At 33.7% G+C, this 12,840-nt stretch overlaps 1 protein-coding gene across 1 annotated transcript; it reads left to right on the forward strand.

Moving 5' to 3' along the window:
• The first annotated feature begins 2,898 nt into the window (after window positions 1-2,898).
• LOC100808448 (probable E3 ubiquitin-protein ligase ZFP1) lies at window positions 2,899-10,282 on the forward strand. The gene is made up of 6 exons (XM_003541026.5): window positions 2,899-3,172; window positions 4,189-4,810; window positions 5,319-5,719; window positions 9,370-9,435; window positions 9,558-9,728; window positions 9,932-10,282. Exons 2-6 carry the CDS (start codon window positions 4,219-4,221, stop codon window positions 10,076-10,078), a joined length of 1,377 nt encoding a protein of 458 aa, XP_003541074.2. The 5' UTR covers window positions 2,899-3,172; window positions 4,189-4,218; the 3' UTR covers window positions 10,079-10,282.
• The last annotated feature ends 2,558 nt before the right edge of the window (window positions 10,283-12,840 follow it).

Below are 12,840 nucleotides of genomic sequence, written 5' to 3' on the forward strand. Positions count from 1 at the left end.
TCACATACTACTACTCACGTGATTTACTATTGAATAGTTTAGTTATATATTTGTCCATACCACGCACCAAACTTTCATCCAAAGGCACTTATTTACTGAACCACAGCTTTATCAAGTAAAACAAGTTCCCCGAGAGTTCGATACTCGGTATTCACTTACCGTTTTATATTACTTGGGCGATCCGGTGCACTTGCGCATCAAATATTCACTTAATGCATGTGAAATTACAAAACTACCCCTAATACAAAAACTAGTCTAGGTGTCCTAAAATACAAGGACTGAAAAATCCTACATTTCTAGGGTACCCTACCTACATTGTGGAGTCCTAAATACAAAGCCCAAAAATAATGAAATCCTAATCTATTATGTACAAAGATAAGTGGGCTCATACTTAGCCCATGGGCCCAAAATCTACCCTAAGGCTCATGAGAACCTTAAGGCCTTCTCTTGCATCTCTGGCTCAATCTTCTTGGAGTCTTCTATCCAATGCCCTTGGGGGGTAGGATTGCATCACCTTGGATCTTCTTCATCAACGAAGTCTTTTGCTTCTTGAAGATGAATGGCAGCGGAATGAAGAAGGAAGAAAGATGATTGGAGACGTCACTCCAAGGAGAAGATGAGTCAAGAAGAAGCTCACCACCATAGGAAGCCATGGATAAGAGCTTAAAGGTAGGAGAAGATGAGTGGAGGGAGAGGGAGAGATGGAGCACAAAATTTTGTGCCTCAAATGAGGTATGAACTTTGAAGTGTAATTCTCAAATGATCAAAGTTGAAAAAATGCACACACATGACCTCTATTTATAGATTAAGTGTCAGACAAAATTGGATGAAAATTTGAATTTCTATTCAAATTTCACTTGAATTTGAAATTGAATTTGTGGAGCCAAATTTTAGAGCCAAAATTTCACTAATTATGATTAGTGAATTTTAGCTACGATTCAACCCACTAATCCAAGATCAAGTCCAAGATTTTCCACTAAGTGTGCTTAGGTGTCATGAGGCATGTAAAGCATGAAGAACATGCACAAAGTGTGACTATATGATGTGACAATGGGGTGTAGCAAGCAAATGCTTACCTCTCCCTCTAAAATTTAATTGGATTGAACTTCTCCCAATTCAATTAAATTTATTTCTTAACACACACATCAAATATTCGCTTAATGCATGTGAAATTATAAAACTACTCCTAATACAAAAACTAGTCTAGGTGCCCTAAAATACAAGGGTTGAAAAATCTTACATTTCTACGGTATCCTACCTACATTATAGAGCCCTATATACAGGGCCCAAAAATAATGAAATCCTAATCTAATATGTACAAAGATAAGTGGACCCATACTTAATCCATTGACCCAAAATCTACCCTACGGCTCATGAGAATCATATGGCCTTGTCTTGCCTCTCTAGCCAATATTCTTGGAGTCTTCTATCTAATACCCTTGGAAGATAGAATTACATCAGGATGTGACATAGTTGTAGATGTTGCATTGGTGTTGTTGTGTGTAGGTAGTCCTGACAGTGAGAACAAAAACTAGAGATATGAGAAAATAAAACTAATATTTCATAGAGAAAGAAGAGTGGTAGGCATTTCAGGATCTCCTAGGTTTCAACTTTTCCAAATTTTTATCTAATTGAATAGTTTGCAAATAAACCCTAAATGATCATTTTATTTGGGACTAAAATGCAAATTCAATAAAATTTTACCAACAAGTAGCAGGTAGAGAACACCTCAAAAGAAATCGGTAACACATAAATTATCACATTCGTTCATTATTTTTATTAATATATCTAACGGTATATGAAGTACTTCAAAGTCCAAACTCCTGAATAGCAATCATGGTTGGCGGTGACTATAAAGGTTGTCGTTCTGATAGTTGTGGACTTCGACAGTTGCACGGGTCAAAAGATTATGGCACAAAAGCTCATTGCCACACTCCATTACACATTAAACGACGACTAGTCAGAATCATCAAGTCCGTAATCACATATGAAGAGCATATACTCATCTGATGTTCCATCATTTTACCAAAAATGTGCATCAAGAACAACCAGCTATGGATGATGAAGAGAATCATACACGACAACCTTGAATAATGTAACCAGCGACGTCTACCGTATGGAATTGGTCATCACTATGGAGATTAATTTGTTTCCTTAGTTATAATGTTTATTTAAATCAATTATAAATATTTTAATTAATTATAATAGTCAGTATTATTTTTTTAATTCAGTTTAATAAACACAAATAATTAACAAAATAAGTTATTTGATTAATTAAAATTCATTATTTTTTGTTTTCCTTGTATGCTTTATGTGATATTCATTTAAATTAATTATAATGTATATTTTTTGAAACACGTATATGATCTTTTTTGCACCAATTAACATTAATTAACACATAATTGTAAAGTTAATAAAAAATAGTAATGAAATAAAATAACTTAACCAGAAAAAATTAATTAAAAACCAGTTGAAAAGTTCGGGTGGCCAATCAATCCTGACTTCTCACCACATGTTTCTTAAAAAAATAGTAAAAAAATTATAATATTTAAAGATTAATTTAATAATAAGTTATTTTTTTTATGATCAATCTCACATCAATTTATAAAATTTAAAAATTATTTGATTAAATTATCTAAAAAATTAATTTATTATACTTTTTAAATATTTAAAGATCAATTTTAAAATTTATATCTTCCGATAATCAATTTTTCAATTTGTTACGAGGGACCAATTTCAATATTGAAAAAAAAAATGTATTTCGAAGTGCCCATGCGAAGGTCCCCTCTCATATCCCAATATCGTAAAAAAAAAAAAAAAGGTTAATTATCTCTGCAGGAACAAACCAAACCAAGCATTAATTCTTTTTATTTAAGGTTTTTGAATTAATTAAAAGAAAAGGAAGTCTCAGTTATTAAACTCTCTTACCCATTTGGACTTCTCTCTATTTCCTTCTCTCTTCTTTCCTTCCCAGCTGTACTTTGCTTCTTCTTTCTTTATCCGTTCCTTCTTCATCATCATCGTCGTCATTCTTTAATCCTGGCAAAAAAAAATTACGCTACTTTCGTTGCGATCGTTTCCAATTTCATGCGCTTTCTTGTGTGGGGTGGATTGGTGGTGGGTTGGTTGATTTTAGGTTTGGGAAAGAACGCGTGACTTTGATGATTACGAGGTACGCCTTTCTTTTCCTTAATTTCAGTGTTGCTTGGTCGGTGGGGATGATGTCGCTTGTGGGTACCTAAATTTTCTGTTTTTCTTTTTGTAAAAAAAAAAAGGAAATTTGGGCTCTTTGGTTTTTTTTTTTTATTACCTTTCCGGAATTCTTTTAGTGCTTTGCCTTAAAATTAATAAAACCGTTTTGATGATTTTTTGGTTTGTCTCGAATCTGGCAAACTTGCATGGTATTGTTGAAAGTTTGTTTGTTTTTTTTTCTTAATTGGTTTATGCTAGATTTATAATGCTTATATACCTTTCTTTGTTTCATGGATTCATCTTCCTTTTCCCAAGCTTGTTGTTTCCTCAAAGATGAAGTCTTGTATTATTTCCTTGTTTCTGTTTTTGCTTTCTTCCGGGTTTTGGGGTATGGTATTCTGGAAAATTGTAAAAGGTAATTAAATTCCTATACTTTATGCTTATGCTGTAGAATGATTAGTTTTGAAAATATAAGAGGTTTTTGTTTTTGCTGTCTTCTGGGTTCAGGGTATATATAGTATTCTGAAAAAAGTTAGTAGACATGTTGCCAAGATGTATAGGATTCACCATTGAGCCCAAGTTCATAGTTTCATGACTTGAGTTTTTTTTATTGTGGATATGTAGTTCTCCTCTGTCTCCTGGTTCTTGCACTTTGTTTTATTTCTCTTTTCCATTTAATTAAATAACTAAAGTAGGTTTCTGTTCATTCTGTATGCCCTGGAAATATTTGACTTATTTGTTGAATAAAATTATGAAATCTGGAATACCTAGTGAATCAGTGTATGCTTAATCCCCACTTTTAACGGATACCTTACGTAACGGTGTAATATTAAGTTATTCAATGAAAAGATTCATTAGCCACTGTCTAAGATTGATAAGAAATTTTAAGTGAGTAGTTGATTGTTATTTTCTTGTGTAGATTTTTTTGGTTATATGGTTTTAAGCTTTTAATTACTTTCCTAGTGATTATTTTATTCATTCTGGTTGGTACATTAGGATTAAATTGCATCAACAAGTCTCTATGATATGGATCAAATGAGTCAACAAAGGCATGGCTATTTTCATTCAGAAAGTATCCATTTCAGAGGCAGCAACATCTCTCAACCTAATGTATGCACACTCGTGACAGCCTCAGGGAACGGAACTAATCTAGATTCCCATTATTTACTAGATGCTTATGACAATGGTATGGTGTATGGAATGACACAATACAATGGAGTTCAACATCAACATAATCTTGATATGGGTGTTCCAGCTGCGGCCAACTTATATTATTCTAGCATGAATCCTTCATCTGGTGCGGCTGTATCTCTAAATGCTGAAGTTATGAGAGGAAATTATCAATATTTCAATGCCTCGGCTAGTTCTTCAGTTGCTCCCCCTAATGCAAGACACACTGAAAATGGCATCCCCTCGCTACCACATTGCACTTCATGGAGCAGATCAGGCGAGTCTATGATGGTGCGTGACCCTAACCGTATAACTCGAGTAAATTATTTAAGTCAACACTTTCAACCAGCAGCTCCTCCTCCCTGGCTGGACCAGCAGTTGAATAGCAATAATAATGATGGTCATGCTTTGCCTTGGCATCAGTCTCTTCTAATGCCATATGTACAAGGTAAAGATTTGTTACTTTCTCCTTTTTGTTGTTCTGTGGTTTCCTTTTTAAACATATTCATGTAAGTGTTAGGAGTCCCACATTGAGGAGTAGAATAAACTACTTGATGTGGTACTTAAGCTTTGAGATTCTCCCACCTAATGGACTAGTCTTCTCAAGTAGTTTATTCTACTCAATGTGAGACTTCTAACAGTATATTACTTTTCTAGTGTATAATTTACAATAACATGCATGTAAGAAGTTTTATTCAGGCTCAAATAAAAAGTAGAAAACTAAAACTTCTTGGATGTGGTATCATCAGCCAAGAAATAAGTTTTTTTAAAGTCTTGTTTTTTATGGAAACTATTATGCAACTAAAATATGAATAAATCTATAGCTGTTATGGTCTTCCTTGCATAATCTGCCTCCCACAGTTGTTATTCAAGAGCCAGACAATGTACTCATTTTCTTTAAATTCTTCACGTGGTGATTGGATTTGGTCTTTCTGACTGTCGCCCTTATTCTCCAGCTCCCAGTGCTAATGGAAGTTCATTAGAGAATGCAAGAATGGGCCCCCAGAGATATCATGATACAGCTGGCAGCAGAAGTGGCCACAGATTTCCCCATCCTCCCCTTGTCAACCCACACTACCATAGCTTTCATCATCAAACACAGCCTGTCCAAGAGATGAGAGGTCACTCCATCAACTTTCACCCTCCTCCTCCAGTAACTGCACCTTCATATAGAGTTCCAACAAATCCATCACGCAGTTCTTCAATCTTCATACAAGATTCTATTGAGATGGGTGCTAGGCATGTTGGTGCTGCACCATTTGCAGGTTCACATATATACCGACCCCATAGAGGCAGCACACATGAGACTACTCTTAGACATCGAAATCTTCCTCCCGTGACTTTTCTCCAAGTTGATGTAATGTTTCCTATTTCTCTTTGTACAGCTTTTGGTACTTCATAGTCAATTGTCCATAGGACTATATATGGATAACCTACTTTTTTACATTACTGAGAAAAAACAGAGAATAATATTCTCTTTTCTGACAATTTCCATTGATACTGATAGGTACAATATATAGAGAGTATATATTTCCTAAAATAAACTATCTAAAAAAGGGGCCTAATAATACCCTTAATTACAAAATATTAAAAGCTAATAATCAGGAAATACAATCAGAATGGAAAAGGAATCAGATTTCTGGAAAATCTCCTATTAATTAAGATAGAAAGTTGTCAGTGCCTCAGTGAAAACTTTTGATCTTGTCATTAATATTTCGCCAACACTCCCCCTCAAGCGGGTGAGTAGATGTTAGCCATATCCAGCTTGTCAACCAGCACATTGAAAATAGGTCTTGGTAATTCATTCCTTTGTGAGAATATCAGCTATTTTTTGTCTTGAGGTCACATATATCATGCTGATTATTCCTTCAGTCTTAGATGAAATGTCAATCTATCTCAACATGTTTGTGATAGGCCCATTGTGTAAGTATATAGAAGGGAAGGGAGGAGAAGGGCTGAAAGAATTGGAGAAGAGGGAAATGGGCCCAAGAAACAAGACCTGCTGATGTATGAAAGAAAGAAATGTGTGTCAGCAGCTGAGAGAAGGGCATAACAGAAGTGACAGCTGGCAGAGAGAAATTGGAGACAAGGAAACGAGAATCATGCAGCAAGAGGAGAGAGAGGGGTATATTAGAGGGGGCGGGTAACTGTTTGGAGGCATCATTCATCTAGAAAAGAATTTGGTTGGCCTCGTTGAGTGAAGAAATGGGTCTTCCTTGGGAAAGGGTGTTCCTTAGTCTATATTTCCTATTTTCCATTTCTGCACGGAGCTGTGCTCCGACCATTGTTATTTTTTGCCATTACAGTTTTCTAATACTTGTCCTGTAACAGGGATTTATCCCTCTTTTATTCAGTGCTATTACTTTGCAGTTTTCCTATTCATATTTTGGGGCCCATCAATTTGTTTCAGTCATGATGGACTGGATTATGGGCCATACTTATGGTTGCTTTATTATCACAATACAGTTCCATGGGATCTATGCTAAGCATTTCCAATTCATCCATCAGCCTCTCACTGGTTCCTTGAGCAAGAGCTCTGAGTTCTGCTTCTGCACTGCTGCGAGCTACAACAGATTATTGTTTCTTGCTTCTCCAAGTGACAAAAGTATCCCAAACCTTTGTACAATATCCTGAAGTTCATCTTCTATCTTCCACTGACCCTGCCCAATCAGCATCTGTAAACGACTCTACATTTCTCAAATAATTTTTCTTAAACAAAAGGTGTTTGCTTGGAGTGGATTTCAAGTACCATAAAACCCGATAGACATCATTACGGTGTTCTTCTACAGGAGAGTGCATGTACTGACTTACCATACTTACGGCAAATGCAATGTCTGGTGGTCTAGTATGGGATAGGTATATTAGCCTTCCTACCAACCATTGGTATCTCCCCCTCTATTCAGGTCTTTAAAATTCAGATTTGTGTCTATAGGTGTTTTAACTAGCTTACTACAGAGCATCCATGTTTCGTTTGACAAGTCTAAGGTGTACTTCCTTTGGGAGATGAAAAATCCTCTTTTCCTTTGGGCTACCTCCATTCCCGAGAAATATCTAAGTTTTTGCAACCAAACGTGCCTTGTACCTTTCTATATCACCATCCGACTTGTACTTGATGGTGAAAACCATTTGCACCCTGCGGACCTTTTTCCTTCAGGTAGTTCTACCACATCCTAAGTCTTACATTTCCTCTAGGCATTCATTTCTTTTAGGACAACAGCCTTCCAATCTGGAATTTCAAGAGCTTCTTCTATATTCTTAGGGATTTTGTGCTTATCCAACTTTTCTGTCACAGCCCTTTATACAGAGGACAAGTGGCTATATGTCAAGTAGTTTGAAATTGGATGCTCTGCAGGTTCTTACCCCTTTCCTGAGAGCTAGTGAGATTCTTTGTCACCCGAATGATTCTCATAAGTATTATAGCAAATCCCATCAATCAAATCGCTTTTTCGAGAAATACCAGACATCTCCAATTCAGAGATACTTTCAGAATTCAGCATTAATAATTTCAGTTTCAGTTTGTGCATTTACCTGTGGTTAAGACTCTTGGCAGTGCAGTTAATGAGTTACAGCTTGTACCTCTTAAAGGTCTTTTGTCCCTTTGCTGAAAAACAAGGTGGAACTGTTTTTCAGGTTGAAGAGGCTGTTTTTCTCCCCCTCCTTTTCAATCTCCCTCTGTCTCTAGATCCAGTGATGGCACAATAGGTTGGTCAAGTTTAGCTTCTGGTATGGTTGACACATCTGTGGATTCACAAAGCTTCTTTTCTTCATTTAGAATCTCTGCCTAAAGCTTTGGTTTTGGGTAGAAACGTTGGTTTTTGAAAAAAGGGACATCAAGGGAGACAGCTTTTTTTTTGTAGGGAAGTAACATTTGTACCCCTTTTGAGTTGGGGAATACCCAACAAAGACACATTTTACAGCTCCAGGATCTATTTTATCTCTAGTGGGAGTGGAATCAGTTATGGAATTTTAAGTGTATGCAGTCTTGGATTTTTCTTTTAAGGAATAAACCCAACATGCCCTTGAATGATCATCAATGAAGGTTATGAACCAGAGTGTTCTAGAAATATTGTTAACCCTTGAGGGGCCCCAAATATCACTATGACTTGATTAAGAAGAGCGAGTTTGTTTAGCCAAAATGCAAGTTTCACACTAGTGTTCTTAAAAGTCGGCTATTGCGGTGCAATAACACTATAGTGTAGCAGGTTTCATTGGAAAGGTGATCGTGGTGACGTTGTGTTGTGGAGGCTGCAAGAAATGCCATTGCGGCCACCTTGCTTGTCGTGCATCTTGCGTCACAGATTGGGTATGGCAGAGCAGTGAGGTTTCAACCATCATTTGCAAAGCAGAGTCAGGTGGGCATTTAGGGTTCGCATTTGGGAAAATGAAATGATAGAGAAGGTTGCAGCTTGCAATTTTGGGCTTGTGAGTCTTGTGCAAATTGAACCTTATCTTGGAGATTGTGTTTGAATTGGCAATCACACTTGAAAATCTCACTGGCTGCCATACAATAAAAATCACGTGACATTTTAAACAGTCTGAATGCTTCTTTTTTATTATGGTCTATTTTTTTTTCTTTTATTGTATTCACTTTTTACTTATTGACTTGGGCTTCCTTACTTTTAAAATAAGTTCGGTATTAACCTTTTTATTTCTATGCCATGCAACTTTTCAGTTTTCAGTATCATTCCATCACTTAATTTTTTTATATCCTCTTAAGACTTAAACACCTAGTAAACCCTTCTCTTCCAAAACTCAACACTCCCAATGTTTTCCAATCCAGCAATGCCTCTCTCTCTCTCTCTCTTAATGTTTCCATCATTATTTTGTCTTGAACAATTTAGCTTTTGGGTTAATATTGTATTTGTATATAGCTTAATTTTTTATACATATGTAATTGTTATATATCTTATATTTCAACCGCTATGCAACTCCTGCCAACCATTGATCCTGTCATTAGTATTCTACCAACACTTACAGATATTGATTGTCTTGTCACTTTTTATGCAGGATGTTACTTTACTGGTTGACCATCATAATGATATGCGCTTGGACATTGAGGATATGTCTTATGAGGCAAGTATACATGGTTTTGGTGTTGTATTTTCCTATCAATGTGGATTAGATATGAGGTCTAGGATACTAAATTCTTTAGTGACTCTGGAAAACTTTAATAAGTCTTTGGAGTTGGAAAACAGGAGCTTCTTGCATTAGGGGAGCGGATTGGCAAAGTAAACACAGGTTTGTCAGAGGAAATGATTACAAGTCAAATGAAGACAAAAACTTATTTATTACTACCTACTAATGCTATTAACTTGGAGGAGGCAGCTTCTGAGGAACAGGAAAATGATTCTTGCATAATATGCCAGGTATGAATTTTAGCATCATGGTTTCATTCAATACTTTTATTTTGGCCATTGATCCAGCAAAAGCCAAACTTTCTGGGATAATTTTTCATTCGACTTTGATGTACCAGAAGGGGGTTATTCATTCGAGTTTGATGTATTGGAAAGTGTGTTATTGGTATTTCTCTTTCCCCTATTAATTGGAATACTTGTGTATCATTTCACAGGATGAATATAAAAGCCAAGAAAAGATTGGAATTCTTCAATGTGGGCACGAATATCACGCAGATTGTTTAAAGAAATGGTTACTTGTGAAAAATGTCTGCCCCATATGCAAATCAGAAGCATTGACTCCTGGAGAGAAGTGTGTATAAAAAACAATGAGATTTACATGTCTCTTTGTTCCTACATGCACACTTCTAAGCTACTACATTTTTCTAACGAATTCATATTTTGTTGTGTATATGAACACTCGTACATATAGACAGTCGCATTGTCCAACTCATTTATTTGTTGGCATCAAAACATTGTATGTATCAAGTTGTACAGACTTCTGTTGATATATTAACTTTAGGCAATTACATTGTTGCTATTTTTTATTTTTCATTTTTTATATGGATGGTTGAATGTGCCATGTCCAAGTATAGAATCAAACTTTCTTTTTATTCATATTGTTGACAGTTTTTATGCTTTGTATACTGTGTTTGTCTGTTATGCATCTGACGGTAGTGCAATCCTCTTTTAAACGTAGTATCCAATGCATGGTCATGTTCTAGAACTAGAATGATGAACAAATTCGTTGACATGAAACAACTCATTTTTTTTTCAAACTCATTCCTAAGTTACTTTTTTAAAAGCTCTTTTAAGGATAAGAGGAGCCCAATATTAGTTAAGCCGAACAATGCTTAGAACTTGGTTGAATATCTTTTGTTCTAGCATAATAATACCAACGGTCAGTCATGAAAATAATTATAATTTGATTTTTCAGGAATTAGAGTTACACTAATATTTTAGATTACTTTCGGTTCCCAATTTTTTTTGGCAAGTAATTTGTTTCGAGATGAGAGGGGGTTGTTTAACCTCTTTCATTTAAAATCACCCTCGAGAAAGTTGTTCGAACTTTTCTTGTTTAACTAGTGTTTTACTCCCACTCGCCTTTCATAAGATATTTTTAACTAATTTAGATAATCATATATGTTAATTACTTATATTTTTTTTCAAAATTATTCTTTATTTTTTGAAATGAAATATCTCTCATTTTACTTAATCGCTTTTCATTTAATTAATTAATGTAGATGAGTGAATTCTCCAATCTTAATAAGGGAGACAAAAAGTTGTTTTTGTTATGAATAATTTATTTGTGGTTATTCATAACTTTTATTATCTTTTATAATATTTTCTTATTTATATTTATCTTTTGTAATTTTTTTAATTATCTTTTGTACACATAAATAGGTCACTCCTATTGAATAAAATATACACAATTGTTATTCTCTCTAAACTCTTCTATTCTCTTTTTCTTTACTTTTCTCTCTACTTTTATGCTTCAAGTTTATGTTATATGTAACACGTTATGAGCACGATTGTCTTCCTTCCATGGTCATCAACAATTGATATTGCAACTTGCAAGGAAAAGCCATGTAAAGAAATTGATTGGAAAAAATTATTCTTTTAAATTCATATTTTAAGGTCATATTTTTCTTTTAAATTTTATTATTCATACTATAAGTTTGGTAGAATATGGTTGTTCTATTTATGTAATTGTGAATTTGATCATTTGAGAGTCTTGAAGACTATTCATAGAAGGAAATTTTTAAAATATATTTCTCACCCGAGCTGAGAATAAAAGAATATATTTTCTTACTACTCGAAGTGAGAAAATAATGTCGTAATGATTGAGGCTTGTGAATTTTATTATAATTTGACCTTGAGTAAGAGAAAGTCATATTCTTTTGAGTTTACATTTCAAGGTAAATTCTCCCACCTAATGATAGTATTTATAACTATGATGTGTATAGATATATTGTTTACATAAATGTGAAATCTATTTGGACATAATGTGTCTTGAAGACACTATCAAATAAATAAATTCTAAAAATATTTTTGTAAAAGGTCCTAAAGACCTTCTTGAAGAAATAAATTTGAAGATTTTTTTCTCTCATCAACAGTGGGAAAACAATACAAAAAGTAAAAAATGAAGAATTTTCATTCTTGAAGAATGAGAATAAAAAAAAAGATTGATTTTGTCTCATCAGAAATGAGAAAATAGTGCACAAAAATGAAAAAGAGAATTTTTCATTCTTAAAAAACGAGAATAGAAAAGATTGATTCTTTTTCACTAGAAGTGGAAAAATAGTGCAAGAAAAAAATCATTCTTAAAGAATGCAACATTTTACCGTTTATTAAGATCTCAATTTATATTAATTTATCTTAGTTTATATGTAATATCTTAACATGAAGTTTTGCCTATAGTATTTCTATATGTGCATCTGAATCAGGTAATGTAAGATAATATATTCTTGTTAATATTTTATTTGTTAATATATTTTCTGATCCGGGTAATTATATTTGGTAAATATTATTAAAATATTACGTATGATTCTTGGATATATGTCATCTAAATAATTATATACATATTAATTAATAATTTTAAAATAGAAAGCAAAGATAATTGTTTATGATATTTATATTGATTAATGTTATCATTGTAGGTGAATATACTTTCCTGTTATTATGTGTATGTACACATCAAAAAATATATTATGAGTATGTTATATTGTGAGTATAAATATGCAATATTCATAGTCACTAGTTTATTGATATTGTGTGAAATATTTTTTTTATCAATGATGGTATGTGAAAAAGAAAAATTTATCTATTTTCACCCCTTTAATGTGTTCATGTAGTAGCAATATCAAGGAATAACAACTTCAAAAATATTTGAAGTTTTTTCTTGTATAATCAGGAAAAAAATATGAAAAATCATATGATTCATTTGACCGGCATTGCTCCATTCTCTGAAGTGAATGTTGCTCATATATATTTTATCAAATAATTATTTGAATAATTTATTTCTATTATATAATTTTTATTCATTATTGTTATAGATGTTATTAATATTGATTACTTTTTATTT

This window comes from Glycine max, chromosome 12 (genome assembly GCF_000004515.6).
Source record: "Glycine max cultivar Williams 82 chromosome 12, Glycine_max_v4.0, whole genome shotgun sequence".
NCBI classification, from domain to species: domain Eukaryota; kingdom Viridiplantae; phylum Streptophyta; class Magnoliopsida; order Fabales; family Fabaceae; genus Glycine; species Glycine max.

Coding starts and splice junctions, on each gene's coding strand:
- LOC100808448 (XM_003541026.5), top strand. CDS start 4,219: ATGGATCAAATGAGTCAACAAAGGCATGGCTATTTTCATTCAGAAAGT. Junction 9,436..9,557: donor TTGAGGATATGTCTTATGAG/GCAAGTATACAT, acceptor GTTGGAAAACAG/GAGCTTCTTGCATTAGGGGA. Junction 9,729..9,931: donor ATTCTTGCATAATATGCCAG/GTATGAATTTTA, acceptor ATCATTTCACAG/GATGAATATAAAAGCCAAGA.